At 47.3% G+C, this 20,756-nt stretch overlaps 1 protein-coding gene across 3 annotated transcripts in view; it reads right to left on the minus strand.

The window, feature by feature from the left end:
* The window catches only part of Crim1 (cysteine rich transmembrane BMP regulator 1), a 178,656-nt gene extending 159,663 nt beyond the window's left edge, over window positions 1-18,993 (minus strand). For all 3 annotated transcript variants that reach the window (XM_057775644.1, XM_057775638.1, XM_057775630.1), the window contains exon 1: window positions 18,097-18,993. In XM_057775644.1, coding sequence (XP_057631627.1) covers window positions 18,097-18,427 — 331 coding nt within the window. In that variant the 5' untranslated portion in view covers window positions 18,428-18,993. The remainder of the gene's footprint in view (window positions 1-18,096) is intronic.
* Between the last annotated feature and the right edge of the window lie 1,763 nt (window positions 18,994-20,756).

Raw genomic sequence — 20,756 nt, forward strand, 5'->3', positions numbered from 1 at the left:
TGGTGGTACAGAACATACCACAATGAAGAGGTACATTTCGCCCTGAGCAGAGACGCAAAGGGCAGATGGTAAGCACTCAGTGGTTAATCCTTACTCAGCAGGGGAGATGGCACAATTGTAGTCAACTGCTGGAAGAACTTAGGCACCCAGAAAACTTTGACTAAGTTCATTTGGAATGATTTTTTTTTGTCCTTCTTGAAAGAAATGAAGTAGAAGTCTATAGTCAGTGCAACCCAATCGCTTGGCTTCAAATAAAAAAGGAAATTGTGTAACGAGGTAGGAAAGTCTGCCCATTAACCTGAAAGCAGCAGGCTACAATGCATGATTAAAAACACAACAACTCCATGTATGGAAGACTAGATAGGTATATACACAGGAACATGAAGCTGGTCTGTGTTTTAGGAAGAGTATTCTGGATAACTTTGCCTTCGCTGTTCCTCAGTTCTCTAGTAAAGTCGCACTACTTTTGTAATAGCTTCGTGTAAACTGAAGGCAGCAGGCCTGATATTTGGCCCTAGCACACACAATGTACTAGTGATGGAGACTAAGATGTTCAAACTTGGAGCTACAAAGGAAGACTTTAGATAAGGGGCCATGAATGAACCTTGGGTTTCTTTTTACATGAATGGTGTTGCATATGTAACTTAGCACCAATGATTTTGTTTTGTTTTGTTTTTTGAGACAGGGTTTCTCTGTAGTTTGGACCCTGTCCTGGAACTAGCTCTTGTAGACCAGGCTGGCCTTGAACTCAAAGAGATTCGCCTGCCTCTGCCTCCCTAGTGCTGGAATTAAAGGCGTGTGCCACCACTGGCTAGCACCAAGAATTTTTAAGCAACAAGGTTTTAAGGAATTTTTTTTAATCAATCTTTTTGAATAAGTTGCCTTTGTGAACGCCCTGGCCATGACATTTGCAACTATAAACTTTTTTTTTTTTTTTTTTTTTTTTTTTTTTTTTGGTTTTTCGAGACAGGGTTTCTCTGTGGTTTTGGAGCCTGTCCTGGAACTAGCTCTTGTAGACCAGGCTGGTCTCGAACTCACAGAGATCCGCCTGCCTCTGCCTCCCAAGTGCTGGGATTAAAGGCGTGCGCCACCACCGCCCGGCAACTATAAACTTCTTGATAACCCCAGTAACTTCAGAAGATAGAAGATCCAGGCAGATTTATGCACAGAAAGAATGTACATGTATTCATCTCTACACACCAATGACAGCCAGAGACAGGAGGACTTGTTGGAACCAGGAGTCTAGGAGCTCCATGAACCCACGATAGTCAACAAGACTAGACAGAAAGAGGTCGCTGTCAGGATCCTTCCCTGCGTCCGTGTGTTACACGTATGGTTGCTTGTATATGAATATGCACATATCACAAAATCCATGAATACACACAGCTGTCAACTGTAGTGACTCATGCTCCCCTGTAAAGGAATGCAAAATGTCTGTTTCCACAGGTGCAGACTTAGGGACAACATTCCCACTACCACTCTGCCAGGCCACTGATTACTCTGCAAGACTCCATCTTAGGTCACTGATGTCTTCCCTGCCTCTCGTAGCCCTCCTGTTTGCCTTCTCTATCTCAAACATCACTTTTCTCCTCAAGTACCATTGCTGTGTTCAAATGTAGGCATGATAAGCCAGTCAAAGGCCAGTTCAAACAACGACCTCCCCCCAATAGCTTTGAGGGGTTCTCTTCAAGACTTGCGGAGTATAGCTACCCGTGTGACTGAAATGGGACTTTCTCGTTAGAGTTCACACTCACTTCTCCAGTCCTCTCCTCCCAGGAGTCTTTCTGTTACAAGGACTGTTTGCTTTGGCTTACAGTCAGATGGGCACGCCCTCCTTCAAGTATGCTTCCCAGTCCTCAGCCTCCATTCATTTATTCTGCTGAAGTCCAAGGGTGCACTGCTGCAGCAGCAGCAAGCAGGCAATCAAGTAGGCTTAGGGTTCACCAGCCCTCTGAATTAACTAGAGGAATCACAGGTTTAAAAACACAGACCTCAGAGGGGCACTGTTTGTCATCAAATCAAAAGTGCCACCTGCTGAGAAAGATCTTAAAAACAAAACAAAACAAAAAGCGGCATGCAAAGAGGGAAACCCGGCCCTGAAGTCTAGAGGCTCACTTTTATTTAAGCCTCTGATAATTTCTAGAGAGCTAACAGATCAGGAAATCGCCAAAGTTCTTAACTTAGACGTCTCCACTTTTCATTGCCAACTATGGACTATGGACAATCCAAGTAACTTAGCTATCTGTTCCAACACCCCCTTTCCAGTTCCAAAAATCTTTAATAACAGTAAGACGTGATCAATAAGAAAACCTGAACTGGGTGACTGGGAAACCCACCAACTGTAATAGGAACACATCAACAATTACAGCTGGGTATGGGATGAGCCTCTAAAGTGTGCGAATGACAGATTGCGGTAGCATGGACATCAAAATCAACGCGACTCCCCAGGCATGTTTGCTTCAATGATTAAACTACATGGGAGGGGGTGGTTTGAGCCCAAGGCCCTGCCTGGGTTTGGTCCCAGCACTGGCTGGACCACACACCTGTCAGAGTGAGTCTATAGGTGTCTGTGACTTGACCCCTGCACTTTATCTTGTTCAAATCTTCCCTGGCAGCAGAGAGAGGGGCTTAGTCTAATTTGCGCCTGTTCCCTGAAGTATCCAATGTCAATTTGCCTTAGTTTGTAAATCACTGTAAGACCTTCAGGAAAACAAACAAACAAAAAGTTCACGGCTAGTGTTGAAGGAAAACAGCTCCCCCCCCCTCCCCCGCCACTAAATACAACAAGTTGGGGCTCCTGCTACTAATCATCAAAGATTCCTCAGTCCCTAAAATTACAGGGTTTGGAGTAAATCCAAAGGGGATTGTACTTCCCCAAATTCCTCCTGCTGCATTCCTGTGGACTTCCTGCTGAAAGCCACTGGGAGGCATTTTCATTATCCAGTCACACCTCCACCCTCCTGATGTTAGCTTAGGGTTTTCTTCCCCAGAGGAACCTAAATTCCTCAGGACCTGGAGATCACCTGAGAGGGTGAGCAAGCAGCCCAATTCACCGCACTTAGCACAGACTTCACACATCCAAGGCATCCTGGTTGAACTCAAGTCCCTCCCAGTGAGCTGGCACCACTGGATGTGCTGAGGCTCCAGAAGTCTATATTACTGACAAGTGTTCCTGAGCGGCCATCTGATGTGTGGTCACGAAGCTGCCCATAATCCTTTCTCAGAAGTTTATCCACAGCTAATCGCCCTACCTGTTCAGTGCACCAGACTCCCTGGCCATCAGAAAAGGCTAGCAGCAGGCACTTCCTAAAGGACAATTCTCACGAGGAGGTGAGGGGCTGTACATGAAAGGGGACACTGATGACAAACGGGAGAGACAGTCAGTCCTGACGAATGAATTTAAAAATGCTTTAAGACACTTGTTAAATATAGCTGCATTCAACTCATTGTGGGAACACTACCAAAAACATAAGACTTGCTGAGGTGGACACAGCTAAAACCAACTTGTGCATCCTCTGGGATTGACAGGATTTTTTTTACCGGCAGTGGATGGGGGTGTAGGGGGGTGGTGAGTCCAGGTAAGTACCTCTGTTTCAGTTTCCACAATACAAACCAAATGGCTGAGACGGAAAAGTTTTTGTCTAACATCTTGGATGACCTTGAGTCTAGATTTAGTCAACAAATGCTCATTGAGTTCTTCCTGTGTGCCAAGTGCCAGAATAACACACAATCCTGGCACTGAAGTGGATCACAACCAGGCAGGGAGGAAGGCAGAAATGTGAACTCTAACACAGTCTGAAAGGCCTAGAAGACGGGAAGGGAAAAGTGCTATTTCTGGGCACCCAGGGGTAGGGGATGGCATTACTTTTTCCTGGGCAGGGCAGGAAGGCTTCACAAAGAAAGCAGCCTAGAGTCCGGGCCTGAGGATGGGAACACATTGGTAAGGCTGCAGAGGCTTTAGAGGCTCTGAAAGCCAACACCACACCCAGTTTCCAGTTCCTGGCCTCGCTGCTAGATCTGGTAGCGCAGGATGACAAACGTATTGAGCACATTTCCAAGTTTCTGATTTTCTTCCAAGGGTCTCAGCCCAAGGTTGAAATCAGGTTTGAAAACCCAAGACATTAGGAACAAGACATCCAGGCCTTTTAATTTAGCACTCTTAATTTTCCCTTACCTGTGGGCTTTCAGTAATAATATGCAAACTATCACAGCCCCATGGGAAGTTAAATGCTTATTACACTAAGATTAGAAACAACTGTAATGATTACACATATAAAATACACCCCCTCCAGAGTAAAAAGGCTGACTATTCCTCGTTACTCCTCCTCTTTCTTTTTACTTCCTAATACCTTCTACTTTTCCATTCTCTGAAGAAACATTATCACCCAAGTATTTCTTACCCCAGGGCAAAAGCTTACATATTCACAGACAATTTAAAAAGTAGAATGCACGGGCTATTTTCATTGCCAAACGCAGCTGCAATTATGTATTTCTCTTGGATGTGTTTTATGCTATTAAAACTTGTAAATACTTTATCTCCCTCAAGTTTTCCAGGCCTCTGCTGGCAGAGCCTTTTCTCTCTCCTCGGTCTTTCTAAGTGTCTAATGTATTCTGAACAGAGCATCAATAAACTTGGCTGCCGAGGGCTCACCTTTTCCCAGCTCAGTCTTTGAAAATAACAGGATCTCTTTCCAACAAAAAAGCACCTTTGGCTTCTTGTGTTTTGTTTATTCCCCTACAGACGTCTTCCATTTCTCACCCTAGATTCCTGGGTTTGCTTTTGGCTCGCACATCTAAAATTCCTTTATAAGGTCAAAAACTATGTTTAATGTTAGCCTTTTATAAAGCGGCCTTCACTGCTCTGGACACATTAAAGCTTGTCTCAATCACCAAGAAATAAATGTCAGTATTCCTAAGCGCCACTTGCTCCTCATGGATATTACAATTAAACAGGCAGTTTGAAAGCCTTCCTCCGTTAGAGCCTCTGTTCATATTTAATAGATAAAACAGGGCAGGGGAGAGGGTTCAATCAGTAGAGCACCTGTCACACAAGCATAAGAACCTGGGTTCACATCACCCACCCTCGTGCAGAGGCTAGGCATGGGTCATCTAAACCCCCAGCAGGGTGGGATGGAGACAGTGAGATGCAGCTCACCGGCCAGCTAGTCTGATCAAATTAGTGAGCTTCAGGCTCAGTGAAAGACTCAGTTTCAAAAAATAAGACGGAGAGCAACTAAGATATCCAACCACTAACTCCCCCATGCATACATACATACACATGTACACACACATCCACACACACCATCAACACACATCCACAGACGTGCACACACACCCACCCACACACGCACCCATGCATATACACACCTGCACATTCGCACACGCATAAAGACATCCACGCACAAACACCTGCATACACACGCATGCACACACACCCAAGCAAACACATGCACATACAGTATATAAAGCAATGTACAATCTTCCGGAGGCAGCCCCTTTGGTTTGCTGGTCTCCAGAGAGGCAACTATCTTAGCGTGCTAACCCAGCGTTGTTTTCAGCATACCACCAGTAACGTGGAGTATCCGTGTTGTAACCTCAGTAACTGACAGCACGCACACAGGCACACATCCAACTTCTAAGTCCTTAGTTAATGATAAACTGCAAAGGAGGGATAACAGCTGTCTCCCTCAAGGATGCTTCTGGGAATGCACCACTCAGAATCCCGATTGCTGATGCCACAGAAACATCTTTCGGTCCTGAGCATTTCTTTTCAGGCCAGAAGGTTAACTACAGCCTCGTAAAGATCTGTGTTTTACAAACTTTTATCACTTTTTTGTTTCTTGTTATTACATGCCACAGCACCAAAGGAATCTGAAGTTCTGGGATCCCGTGAAGACTTTCACAAAATCCTTTAGCTGTTCGTGCAGACATGCTGGAAGAAGTCCTCAGAGAGGATGATGGGTCGCTTGGCACTGACTTCTGGGAATAGCGAGGCTACCAACAGCCAGAGAGCTGAAAGCAGCCATGCTGGGGAGAATAGGCAGGTAAGTGGGAAGCATTTTCCCAGAGGCTTCTAAGATACTTGCCCTCCAGTTTGCATGAAGTTTTGGCCTGGAACATGGAGCTTCTAGAGAAGGAGGGTCAACCACCAGGGTGGACAATGTGGAGAATGGGCCCCCTGGGTATCCTCTGGGTTTCCCAACATGCACTCACTGCAACACACACATAGCATTCTTTCTGGTTGCTTCTGAGACAGAGCTTTGGGAGCCAGAACTTCATGCACTCAAAGTTCTCCCAATCAAGCAGGAAGAAACCCAAATAAAGACCTATTTATACACCACGGAAGAATGCAGGGAAACCCATCTCAGGCAAAAGCTCGAGTTGGCAAATGAATACCACCCATATCTCAATGGCTATTTTCACAGCTACTAGCTATTATCTAGTGAGCTAGGCAAGAAGAGATAAGAAAAGGTCTGGAACAGGATTTAACGTTCGATACCATCGTCTGGAAATGAAAAAGCAAATGCAGGTACAATATACAATGTCCACTCAGTCCATAGTAAACTGGATAACAGTTTCACAGATACGAGGAAAGGGCTATGGGGGGGATGGTGTAAAAAGCAAACTATTACAGAAAATTAAAAAGTAAGTCCTTATTGGTAGGGACCAGTGACTTGGGGCATTAAACCCAGAATCCGGAAATCCACGTCACAATGATTTTTCACGTTGTATGCTATCATCTGGGAATATACAACAATCAGCACACTTATCAATGAATAAATACTGACCGGAATTAACTTGGGAGTTTACAACATTCAGCAGACTTATCAATGAATAAATACTGACTGGAATTAAACCATTCGGTGTCATTCTGGAAGACTGTCCTTGTAAATGTGGAACAGCATGCAAGACAATGAAAGGTGAAAGATATATCCACTGGAGGAAACAACGAGGGGCCCCAATCTTTAGAATATATTCACCGAGTTGCAGGCTTATGGGCTCATGCTCCCAAGCCTTCGGCAGAATATGCAAAGGAAGGTGGAAGTTTCTAGAAACTCCTAGAGGCACCTTCCCAAGCTTCAGCACTGGCCTGTACTTTGAAAACAGGTTAAGTGAAGATGTCTTGCATCACAGAGAGACCAAAAGGCTCAGTAGTAGTCAGTAAAGCAGGGGCTTTGGTCCTGGCAGTATCATTGCATCCTTCTAACTTGAGGTACCTTGGGCACCCCACCTCCCCCACCAGACACACTTTTGTGCCCTGGCAGTTATGTTTCTTTAAATTCATCGGCTCCTTGAGGAAACTCCCTGGCAAGTGAAAACAGCAGCTAAGGTAGAAGAATGCAGAGAATCTGGCTGCTGCCTGCAGTCATTAAGAAGAGCAGCAATTACTCAGCTCTCCCCAATGTCAGAGGCAGAAAGGAGCATGTGAATCGGGGCGAGTTTTGACCTGTCTTTGCCCAAGCTTCTCCCTCTGAGGTATGTCACCTACCTACCTTGGGCCCAGCATAACTGTAATAATTAACAGAGCAAATGAGAAACGAAGAAAGAATGAAAGCAGCAGGCCAGTTTAGACTTGGGTGGTGAAGATTAGAACACGGTTAACAGTGACAGATTGCAGGCATCTCACAGATGTCACTAATGCCCCTATAATGATGTTTTTGCTGTCATCCGATGTGCCCCAATAAATACAGCCAGAGCAGATATCTTGGAGTTTTCCTGCTGAGCCTCCAGTTTCCAGCACCTGGCTGGGCATCAGGTGGATGGCCTCTACTCTTCTTTCCCTCTGTAAACACGAGCTAATACCTGATCCTTGGCCAGCACTTCTGGGTCATAAAAGCTCAGATCTTGTGACCAAAGAACAGTTTTGGGAACCCATCTGATTTCATCCCCCTGCTTTCGGACAGGGAACCGCCTAATTTCCTTGTGACAAATGAAGACAAAGTGAAGCATTGCATAGTTACAGGGCTTTAAGTCACGGAGCTGTTTGGGTGATGAAGAAAGATCCAGAAGCCATGACGATTTTCTTTTCTCCTTTAGTACCCTGCTCTCATAAATAAGAATCTGGTGATATCTACCCCTGGGAAAAGCCTCAAAACCGTTCTGAAACAAGCCAGGACATAAACAGCGACTAAAAGATGGGTCATTTGGACTTTCATTTTAAGTCACAGGTAGTGGTAAGAATGTTCCTAAAACCTGCCTGAAAATATACCAGCTTGGATTCTTAAAAAGCATACAGTGTCTCGACTCAAGTCACGGAGAGATCCTTCTACTTTGATTGGCAGAGACAGGATGGTCTGAAACCCACCCCTTTACCTCACCTGGTTCATACCTTCAAACAAACAATCTCCCAAGAGCAGGTGGAAGGAGACATAAACTTCATGCTAGATATGCAGAATGATAAACTCCCATTCTGGGGGATGGAGCCCTGGGTCCTTATTCTTGACAAGCAAAGAGGCTAAGGGGAGTGGGGACTAAATAGTTCTTGCTGCTGTCTGGTTCAGGTGGAACATCCTCCAGGCAGATTCGCCTCTTTCTGACAGGTCTTCTGGAATCTCAGAGAGGTGTCACAATCCTTCAGCATCTAGACATCTTTGGTTTAAACACAACTGGGAACCCTTTTTTTTTCTATGGCCTTTGGATGTGGAGTTGGGTAAGTTCCCTCCAGGAAGTGGGGCTCTGCCAGCTCAGGTTTCATCCTGCCCTGCCAGGAATTCCTTTCTGTCTTGAATCTGAGATGTTTGTTTATGATTTTTGTTTTGAAATGCTAAACAAGACAGACACAGTCTCTATTCACAGCTTACAGCCGGAAAGAAAAAATCAGAAACAGGCCGGGCGGTGGTGGCGCACGCCTTTAATCCCAGCACTCGGGAGGCAGAGACAGGCGGATCTCTGTGAGTTCGAGACCAGCCTGGTCTACAAGAGCTAGTTCCAGGACAGGCTCCAAAACCACAGAGAAACCCTGTCTCAAAAAACCAAAAAAAAAAAAAAAGAAAAAAAAGAAAAAATCAGAAACAAACAAACAAAACCCCATTCGGGATAGCTGGTTGCTAAAGGCTTAGTTCACTAACCTTTAGAGTAGTCAAAAGTTAATGTCAAATCCTCAGGAATTAGAAATAAAACAAATGACACTCTTAAGATATAGCCAGCCCTTAATTTCCTTCATTTATGGGTGTTTTGCCTGGTGCCCACTGAGAACCCTGAAACTGGAATTACAAGACAGCTGTGAGCCACCATGTGGGTGCTGGGAATCAAAGCCAGGTCCTCTGGAAGAGTAGCCAGGGCTCTTAACCACTGTGTCGTCTCTCCAGCCCCTTCATTTCCTTTCTTTAATTCTTGTAAGACAAGTGTTTCTAATCAGAATGTTATGCTTGGGTGTGACTAGCATTAACACAGAAGAAAACACTGATGTTTTGTAGGATCTTTTTTCTTCTCATTTTGATTACAGGTTACATGCTTGAATACCAACACTCCTGATAAAAGATAGAGGGCATCTCAATGATGGGTGCTAACAGAGTGTCTGGAGAAAAGCATTCCAGTTTTTGCTGTTATAAAGTTTGCTGTCCACATGATTCAACTCTAAATTACTGATCAGAGGAGTTTACCTCCATCAGGTTCTTTCTCCTTGCTCCACAACAGCCAATAAGAAGTATTCATCATGGGAACTCTGAGCTAATGTTTATTTATCTACTAAATGGCACTCATTTCTAGGCAAGAAGGAAGGACACACAGTTAACAATTGCCATATTGTGGGACCACACCTACACTGTGTGTCAGATATTTTAATCATGGAATGCCTGCCCCTTCCCTTGTGACATACATTCCATAGCCCCAGCAGGCTCATCTGTGGTAACCCTGAGGTACTCACTCTCCTCAAAGGACACCACATGCAAGACGGAGACCAGCCACAAAATATACTCTGGCCCTGGGTCTTGAGACAACACCTCCTACCTTGTGACCTTTTAAAAGATATGAGTTTGAAAACCTTTCAAAGTAAGAATTCAAAGCACAGAGAGAAGCAAACGTTCACATTCCACCAAACTCCACAGGGCCTGGAAATTAGGGTTACCCTAGGCCAAGCCAAGGAACACCGTGTTCTCTGGACTATAGAGTCATTTTCTCTGGGACAAACATCTGAGAGTAGAATCGCCATCCTCAGCCTCCCGTGGAAAGAGTATGTGTGGAGAAGGTGTGAGTATATCCACAAACCTGACTTCTGAATTTACATGCAGGGATAGCCAACAATGATGAAAACAAGAAAGGATGCAAATTAGAATTACTATTAATTATTTTTTTTTTAAAAAATCTACCACGGCAGTATTTAGTACTTAAGTGTAAGCATATAATCTTAGAACAGTCCTATCTGCACAATCGCCTACAGTATATATTCACATTTGTTATCGCTAATCTTCACTGCAATTACCTGATGGAAGCTCATGGCACTCCAGGTTTCTATGACAAAATCAAAGTCGTGGAATACAAGTTAAGCTTGGTCTTGCAGTTACAAACTGAGTCAAGATATGAACCCTGGCTGTACCTAGGCTCAAGACCTATTTTTAGTGATGGCGGTGGACAAAAATGAGCTAAAAGAGAAAGAGAAGACACTCCTGGGTGGGGCTGACCCGTCCGTTCCTGGCGGTCAGAGGACAAGTTAGAGGCCTCTCACCTGCTCCGGCGTGCTCAGTACATCTCTAGCTCAGGTCTCCCTGTCTAGGACTGCCCCGACTGAAAGAACAGCCCCAGGCTTCTCCATCCATCATTAAACCATGACCTCTATGGCAACAGGGGCCCTCTCTTATTTACTGTGATTGAAATACAATTGTCATAGCAGGTGACAGTTTTCAGATACCCTTATACATCAATTCACACTCAAAAGCTGTGTACTGGGAACGATCCTGGGACTAACCCTACAGTCCCCACAGGGGAGTGACAACCGCCAGGGTCCACCCCAGGCCTACTGAATCAGATTCTGCTGTTTGCTTAGGTGTGGGGGTCAGGGCCATGCACATGCTCGACATGTGCCCTGCCACTAAGCTACAATCTCTTGTCACCAACGTTGCATTTTTAATAAGCTCCCAGGTGACTGTGGGCTGTTAAACCTCCAGAAGCCCAGTTTTTACAAAAAAAAAGGGTATCGGGATTTTATAATGCAGAAACCAGAGCTACAGCAGATGCCCGTTAAACAATTTGTGGGCAGATGTTTCTCTGGCTAGCTGGAGCTCCCTAACTTAATAGGGAAACGACAGACCCAGAAAGAGGGTAAAGTGGTTATTCTAGAAAGGAATGGACTGCTTACACTTCTGGCTTTGAGGTTTGTATCAAGCACAGCAGCAGGTGGGCCTGGAGTTAGCAAGGTGATGAGTGAGGGGGTGGTGAGCTGTGCCAACAGGAGTTGTCTCCTTAGTTCAAGGCTATGCTAACCACCAGAGTGACAGCTGCCCCTCACCCCCCACACACTCACACCTGAGGAACTATCTGCAAAATCTTTCAGAATATAACATAAAAGAAAATTTACATTACTGATTAGAGGGCACTTACCCCTCCCTCCACCTCCCCAGATAAAATACTAGCCCACAGGGAAAGAAAAAAAAGGAGCTAACCGACTATAGAAATCCCACCCTCTTACTCCCAGCAAGCACTGAGAAACCAGAAGGTTAGGTGGAGGGAGGAAATGAGCCCAGGTCATGTTAGACTTGCACGAGCTGAGAAGGGAAGCCTTGCTGGATGTCAGCTGTTTTCCGCCCTGGTGTTTCCTGGGGACTGAGGGGAGTTCTTGGGACAACCCTATGATTAACCCTGAAAACACAGGCTCAGAAGAGGATTCCACACAAGCTACCAAGTTCCCGACCTTCAAGTTCATCCACTAAAGCACGGACATTTCTTGTCTTCAGAATAAAATGGGGGCTGGAGTGGGGAGATAAGGCCTTGAAATGTGTTCACTTTGAAACTAACAAAGAAAAATAGAATCCTTTAAAAAAAAATACTTTTTTTTTTAATCCATGTGAGCCCCAAACAGACACTTAAGAGTTCTGTGTTTACCCCGAGGGCATCCTTAAACAGGTGCAGTTTGGCATGCCTCTGTCCATCGATGGAGAACGGTCTATTTAGGACAGAGGTCTCAGATCTGACCAGGCCAATGGCAGGAGAGTAGGAGCAGGCAAAGAGGGAGATCCCACCCACAGCACTGCCCACATTCTGGTGCAGGCTTAGCATAAGACAGAACAAAGAAAAAAACCCACAAAAGGAAACCTACCATCGTGATTCACAGCTAGAGAAGTAGTAAAAATGCAGGCTCCTTCTCAAGTGTTGGAAACACTCCGACACCTTATTGCAGGGGCTCAAAAGAGACCAGGAAGGCTACCACTTCGGAACCTCTGATTCTTATGGTAACAAATCTAACCCATATGCCCAGCAAGTGAGACTACAGAATCAAACACCATCTTTACTTTATTTGAACTTCTAGCTCCAACCACCTTTTCTGGGTAGGGGGAGGTCTGTCTTATCTTGACTAAAGGAGCACACAGCAGTGGTTCTCAACCCTCCTCATGCTTAAACCCTTTAATACAGCTCGTGTTGTGCAGACCCTCAATCATAAAATTATTTTCCTTGCTACTTTATAACTGCAATCTTGCTGTTATGAATCATAATGTAAATATCTGATATGCCAGATAGCTGATAGGAGATATCCAGAGGGGTTGTGACCCACAGGTTGAGAACTGAGGTACAGAATGGAGCTTATCCCTGAAGGATCCCCAGGCTCCCTGGCTTCCTTCTACCCCTGTAGACAGCCTTGTAAACAGCAGGGAGAAAAGAAAAAAAAATCGATGAACAAGTGATTGATTTCAGGGCCAAAGTGAGGCTTGTCTTTGAAAACGATGCTTTGGAGAATTAGACCTCGAAGACGACAGGAATTCATGCCACTTGCTACTTGACCACGCCTTCCTCTAAGAATTAAGCAGCCTAGACTGAGATGTCTCCAAAATCCTTACACGAAATGTACCATCTGGAACATGGGGCAACAACCGTAACAACGTGCCTGACTTTGCCAAACATGTCTACCTTCCACGCTTTTCAGCACCTCCCACCCCGCCTCCTTTATAGCTGAAGGCTTCGTTGTCATCTCTGGCACCATTTCCTGAGTTAAGCACACCCACATTTTTCAGGAATTTCACAATTAATCTCTGGAATGTGTTTTGGATGATTCTTCAAAGGATAATATAGTTGTGCTAAGATGAATTCAATGGTTTTTTTTCTCCTTTTCTCATCCCTTAGCCTTTAGTCCACCCACTTTGTGGGGTCATCATCTTATCTGAATCTGCCAGCTTCATAGTGCCTGCACCCTGCATCTCCCAGACGCCTCCCCATGACCGCTGGATAGGAACTGAACCATGGAGAACAGAAACCTGTACCAAATCTCCCAATAGCTCCTATAAATGGCCGTAATATCCAGAGTTTGGTGGTTGTTCACTTTTCTTCATGAATGAAGCTGTCCAGGGCAGATGGTTGCTAGGATGGTAAAGGCGCTTGCTGCCAAGCCTGACACCCTGAGTTCGATCCCCAGCACCCACAGGGGAGTAGGAGAGAACCAACTCCCAAATGTCCTCTGACATCCATACAAGCACACACCGTGGCACTCTGTATACACACTCACTCTATATACACACACTCACATACAAACTCTCTCACAGACACACACACAGACACACTAAGATGTTTTGTTAATGAACGTGACTTCTGCTTACAAATGGACCCCCAACACACTGCTTGCAAGGTTCCCTGGTTTACTGTTAACCACGTATTACTAGCAGCAAATTATCTCCATTCCTGCTGGTTTTGCCTTTCTGCTCTACGGTATGCAACTCATTTGTTCTTTGCCAAGTGTTTTATGTGACCAGACTCCTTGACCACAGGGAGACTTCTATAAGCCTGGCAGTCAAAATGAAGGTCATTTCTGTCCTGTCATTTGTGTACATATAGTGAAGAGTTGGTCCTGTGGGTTTGGTCAATATTTACTCTGAGGAGGAATTAATTACTTCCTTGTTTACTTGAATTGGTTTCTCTTCCCATACATATTTTGCACGCCCTCTACTTGCCTTTCTCTATGGCACTGAAGCATAGACGCTACCTAAAGACTTCTGAGGTAGAAAATGAAACCCATGCATTGCTCACAAACAACAGTCTGGAACCCTGGCTTTGACAAGTTTCTCTTCAGTATAGAAGCATTAACTTTGACCCGCCTCTCTTTGACTTCATTTGTAAAAACCCATAGACTCTCAACTTCCCATCCTCTCCGGGAATAAAAAGGGCAGTGTCTGTGTGCCTCAGGACCAGCCAAATGTTTTGGTATGTCTGCCTGGTCCTGGGCAACTGCTCTCTGGGGCCTCCCCTCACATCCCCCACGCTCTTCACGCAGGCATCAGAGGCTACTGACTGTCCCAGGGGACAAGTAAAGAAACTGGAACGTCACAAGAACAGTTCAGAACACAAAACCTTGCTCTTTGCTTTAAGTTCCCACCACACAATCCTACGTTCTCCCTGCCTCAGTGTGGAGCGTGGCAGAGTGGAAGCTGAAGTAACCAGGAAAATGGAGTTATGATAGAGGTACTAATCGGCACTAGTTTTGAAACCAGTGAAGCATCCAGTTCTGTATAGGCTGGGGGCACAGTGTGCAAGCTTCAGAAAACGGTGGTGCCCATCTGCAGTCATGGACACCTGAGTATGGCAGCACCGTCTTCAGGGCAAAGCTCTACGGTGATGTCCACTCCGTTCCTAAGCAATCTGTCCACACAACGCCAAGCTCAACCTAACAGCTTCCTCTTCATCTCCCTAAGACAAAGGGCTGGTCCTGCTTCTTTGCCTTGCCCCAACATCAGGGAAGCATAAAGGATAAGGCCTCCTTCCCTTAGTTCCAAATTTCTCACTGTCCCATCAAAATGATCTCTCTGCATAGTCTCACTTCATGAGATCTTAAAGTTCAGGTCCCTTAAAGAGATCACCCATCCAGAGGTTTAGAAGCCCAACTTGTGTCTTTGGATTGTAGGTGATTTCCCTGGAGACAGACGCCTGCCCAAGAACAACAGTCCAGCTAGGATTATGTATCAGGAACACCAATGGGAAAAGGAATGGCTCCCTCCTACGCGCCAGAAGGCACTAGTTAAGACTGGGAGAAAACTTTGGGTACCTGACTTCATTCTCTTTCACCCAGCTTTCAAATGTGCATGGTCACTAATTCGGGATTTATTTAATACCAGTCTCAGTGCAGAGAAGAAACCCCAGGGTACATGTCACTCGATTCACGGGTCTTGATTCCTCGTCTTTCAGAAATGAATCTTTTTCTTTGGGGTTCTTCTTATGATTAGGATTGGTCATTTATTTTTAAGGGTCAGCGTGCCATAACAGCCTGAAACGGCGAGCCACGTCTGTAAAAGGTCCATTCTGGCCGCCGACCCAAAACAATTTTGGTGAACTGTGCTTACAAACATAACTCTCCCCCGCCCCCAGCAAAGTCAGTGTGGGAATAACAAAGATTTCTGCAAGCTGACAAGCAGTAATAAAAATTCATACTTAAGCCATGTCTTCAAAAGCAGGTTGATTAGCCCTATTTTTATAGCATGAAATATATTTTCTCAGGCTAGCCAACTAAATAAGCTTTCGAAAGATTTTTCATTAACAGATACAACCAGTAGGGGTCATTTTAGTGCAAAAAATGCAGTCCATGAGACTTTGAACATGAATAAAATATAGCCATTCCTATTCATGTGAGTTATGATAAAACACATGAATTTCTGAATAAAAATGGAAACTGAGGGAACCACTGGCCATTGAGAAATTTTATGCAAAGTTACAGAAAAAAAATAAAAAATAAAAATGGGGGTGGGAGCACCTCCTAGATAATTAGGGACTTGGAAAGAGTCCTCTAATCCTGAAAAAAAAAAGGAAAAGGGGTTCTTCAGTTAACTTACGTGTTCCATACATTTTATATTGACGTGAAAAATTTTGAAATTTTAGACACACAGTTGAAAAGGCCTCTCCAAATCTAGCCATTACATCATGCCAGAAAACACTGTCTCTTTTACCTTAGTTTCATGGGTTTAAGATTCTATTTGGCTGCTGCTTGTAGTGAAGGAAGGAAAAAGGGAAGAAGGCAAGAAAGGAAGGGAGGGAGGGGGGATGCACCCACAGCATTCAGCTACAAACAGGCCTGCTAAATGAAATGTCTTTCCAGAGAACACTAATTGAAATACAATCATGTCAAGAAACCCTTCCAAGCATTTTCAAGGCCAACACTCATTGCACCTGGTGTTACCAGGGGTAAGGCAGGCGTGGGGGGTGGATCATTTCAGAGGAATGACAGGCTCCCCAACAAACTGCCAAAATCATTCCTTACTGTGACATGGGGTGTTGCTGCCAAAACACTTGATTACTGTCAATGCTCCCCCAAGCATTTCCTCCACCAGAAACACATGAAAAAACAAACAAGGGTCACACTCTCCTGAGCCTTCCAAAGTCCTTCTCACTGCCCCGCAGTTTCCACTGAATTTAATTAGGCTCCTCCTCCTTTACATTTCTGCCGGAGGCTGGGTCAAGTGATGCACTCCACGCGGCAGGGTTCAGAAAGGCACCTAGTACCTTTTAGTCTAAGTCATTCAGAATGCCTAAAGTCAAAACATGAAATTCTATCAGTCTGTCTGATGACCATTTTCCCTGAGCTGAGAAACAAACACACGTTGTAAAAGGACACCAGGAGGGTCGTTTCTGGGTGTCAGGAAAATGAGGGCACTATCCAAAAGGAACACAGCCCTTCACTCATTACTGCCCACTAGCTTCCAAATCAGGAAGGCCTCCCCGATTTTCCACTAACTGTCCGATACCTTAAAACCATGGATAAAAAATAAACGCGTGTGTGTGTTTAAAATATTATCACAGCACCCAAGCCTTTTAATAACCCACTTTTGTCCCTAAGGTTGTCATCTCCTTTTCAGTAGCCCAGCACAACAAGCACACACACACACAAGGATGCTTCAGGATAAACCCGTGTCCCAGGGGCTGGGTACAACGGTGAGAGCAGCGGGCAGCTGTTCTCCCTAGGCACTACCCCAGAAAGATTACTGACCCCTGCTCACTCATAGGATACCAGGAACAACGTCGTGGGCCCCCAATGTCTGAGCTCTAAGTAAGCAAAGGATCCCACTAGTACCAGACAATCCACTCCATTAGCGAAATAAAAGAACTGATTACATCTCTTTAGACCTCAAACACACCAGGCACCAAGGTAGAGCCACACGCGGTCTTCCCAGCCAGGGAGGTTCCACTATCAAAGCCCAGCACATCTCCACACCGCGTAACACAATGCACCACGGCGAAGCCAACAGAGCAGACTCTGCTGTCAAACAAACAAAAAGACATCAGCACCAGCTCAGGAAACACGCGGATGCTGGATCGTGAAAGGAAACCTCTTGTAGTGAGCCGTAACTTTTCAATCCAGATGCAGCCCCCACCCCACCCCCTTTCGCCGTCCAGAAGAGTAAGCCTTTGACCGTTTCCAATACGCAAATAAATGAGTAACCACCATGTGTAACTTCGCCTGGGCTGACATATTCCGGAGCTGAAATTGATTTATTACGCGGAGGAGGAAGGAGGTGAAGGAAGAGCGCAAAGAAAAAAATAGAAAGAGTCACACAGGGAGTGTAAGCTGGAGCACAGGTCTACTCCGCTATCGGAAGCCGGCTGCGCCGACTGCGTACAACCCTGGGTGCCACACTGCGCTATGCGGGCAGGGCGGCAGGGGCGGACTCCCCGAGGGGCTCGCGTGTGCCAGCCTCCGCAGTGTCCCCCGAACGCTGCACCCCGGCCCAGGGCGTGGAAGGGCCACCCAGTGTAAGACCAGATCACTGCACGTGTGCGTGTCTATGCGGGGTTGAAAGGAGCTCACCCGCGAAACCCAACCTCGCCCGCTGCTGGGCAGGCATCTAGGGCAACCTCCCGGGGACAGCGACGGTCTCTCCTCCCCGGCAACCCTCTCTCCTCTGGGAAAAGTATCAGGCAAACTTTGTTCTGCGCGGGCCAGGTGGGAGGGGGCGCGCGGTAGGGCCGCCGTACCTTCGCAGACGCCCACTTCGTACTCGGTGATGGAGTCGCCATTGAGCGGGGGGCGGATGACACAGCGCAGCCCCCGGTCGCAGGCTCCATGGAGCCCATAGGCTCCACCGCAGCTCTCGTTCCTCTGGCGGGCGCACATGTAGCAGCAGCCGCAGACGCCCTGCACGATGCTCCCCGGGCAGTTCCGAGGCTCCTCGCACTTGGACTCGTCACAGGGCAGGCAGACCAGCGCCCGGGTGCCTGAGCGCGTCAGCAGCAGCAGCAGCCCCAGCAGCGAGACCGAGAGGTGCCCGCAGCCGGCCAGCCCCCTGCCCCCCGCCACCAAGTACATCCTCCTGCGCCGCCGCCTCCTCCTCCTCGCAGCCGGGCCGGGAGCGGGGCGGGCGCCCTCCCCTGCGCGGGGCACACGCGCCGCCGCCGCCGCACCCGCAGCCCGCGGTCCTCGTGCCCCCCTAGGGGCCCCCGGGGCGCTCCTCCCCTCGCGGGGCGAGGCCCCCGCCGCCCCTGTGGGCCGCGCCGACCCGAAGCCCACGAGCGTTGGCGCCAGCGGTGGCGGGTGGCTTCCCCTCCTCCTTCTCCTTCTCCTCTCGGGCGGGTGGGGGAAAAGAGGAAAAAAAGTTTCCTCGCGGCAGCTCCGGTTCAACCCAAACTTCTGGCGGCGACGGCGGTGGCTTGCGCTCCGCTCTGGAGCAGGGCTGGTGGCTTCCTCTGGTCCTCCGCTCTGCTGCTGAACGCCCGGTCAAGACGACGGCAGCGCAGCCTCCCGGCCGGTCCCCGCCTCCCGAGCCGCCGAGTGGGCGCGGTAGCACAGCAGAAGGTCCGTGGCGTCCGCTCCGTGTGCCCGGCTCGCCTCTCTCCCGCGCCGCTCCTCCGGGCGCTTGTTTATGGCTGGAGCCTCCGCCGCTCCGGCTGCGCCCTCCCCCATCCTACCTCATCCCCCCCCCCCCCCGCCCTCCCCGCGCCGCGCGCTGCTCATTGGCTGCCCCCCCACCCTCGGGCCGGCCGGCCCCCTCCCCTCCCCCTCGCCTCCCTCCGGGGCTGCCCGGGCCCTTCCTCCCTCCACGCCTCCTCCTCCTCCCCCTCTCCTTCCTCCGCAGCCCGGCGTACCGAGCCGGCTCCTGCGGCCGGTCATCCGGGCTCGGGCCCGGTCCCCCGAGCGCGCTGCGGCCGGGAATAGGAGACACTCGTAGCGACGTTAGTCCCGGCCGGCACCGGGCCACGAGGGCTAGCCTGGGAGCGCCGTGGGGGCGGGACGGCTGCACCTCGGGGTGTTAGTTTTTTTGAGTTCCAGAGAGTGGTGGGGATCCTATCCCGAGCAACTGCTGCAGCCTAGACTGGGCACTGGCCGGATCGAACCCCAGGAAAGGGAAGCGAACGCGTGGAATTTCCGCAAACTGGACGAGAATCCATCTTCCACTCGAGCTGGGAATAGACTTTGTAAAAGATATTATGTAATGGAGTCTTGGGAAGCCCGAGATGTCTCCAGCCAAACTGCTGGTGGGTTTGATTGCTTTAAATGGGCTAGGCAAATATTCTGAGCCGGGACAGTGTTGGGGAGGGCTGTAGCTTGAGTTGAATTTTAACGATCCGCGTTCTGTATGTCTGTGCGGAGGTGCTGTATCAAGGGAGGGGTGACTGGAAAGTAACAGAGCTGAATCCTGCTCTGGAGTAAGGCTCAGTACTGGCTTACAAGTCTTGACATGACGCTAGACTGGGAAAGCTTATGCATCCTCACCTGCCACCTGACACTGCCGTTTTGTTTTTCAAGCTCCTGAGCAAAAGAGGTGGGCTTTCCTTTCCCTCCTCCCATCTTACCTTCTTTCAAAGATTTATCTTGAGCATATTAATAAAGAAGGTACGTGGTTAAATATTCTTTGTAATGAGCCAAGGAACAACGGAAGAGAGGCACTGTGCACGCGTGGAGGGCTTATCTTCAATCGATTTCACAGAAGATTCGCCCAGTGATGGTTGTGATCACTGATCAGGATAGAACCAGTAGTCCTTTCGTCGGTTCCTTAGTGGCCCGCCCCCCACAAGGATAAATAAAATACATTAACAAAAAAAGTGATTTGGATCGTTATGTAAAACAGTCTGCTGCTGTGGCAGGTGTGGAGGGGTCTTGGCTGCTTGACATGGTCTTGCTGCAGATAGGTGGCTGCCAGAGAGACCAGGAACATCATGACTAATGGACCTAGAGTTAATGGCACCAGTGTAAGGCAAAAGGAGACTAAGATGCCTTTGGAATCCTGTTTGTGGAACAGATTTGTACTTGTGAAGAATATTTTGGTTTAACCATGGTAGTCCTCAACAAAAAAGCCAAAGTCACCAGTGGAACACTCCCCTAACCAATGACATCAGAAAACTATAAACGTTTATGCTGAAGAGAGGAAATGTTTCATTAATTATACTGATTTTTGAAGAAGGAGGGTATAGGGAAACTTCAGTACTAGGAAGGGGGAGAGAGCACCCCCTTTTCTTGGGAGTTTAAACTGCTTTTGGGGTGACTATTATCCAGGCATTTGTGGCACATTTCACACGGTCAAACTAGATCATCCCCAAAGGTTTTCATATCCTGTAGCCCTATAAAAAGTAAAGGGTGAAGTCATTTACAACCTGCTAGGTTTTCTTTTAGCAAAACCAAATATTAAAGCGCATAATAA

Source organism: Chionomys nivalis, chromosome 1 (genome assembly GCF_950005125.1).
Source record: "Chionomys nivalis chromosome 1, mChiNiv1.1, whole genome shotgun sequence".
NCBI lineage: Eukaryota > Metazoa > Chordata > Mammalia > Rodentia > Cricetidae > Chionomys > Chionomys nivalis.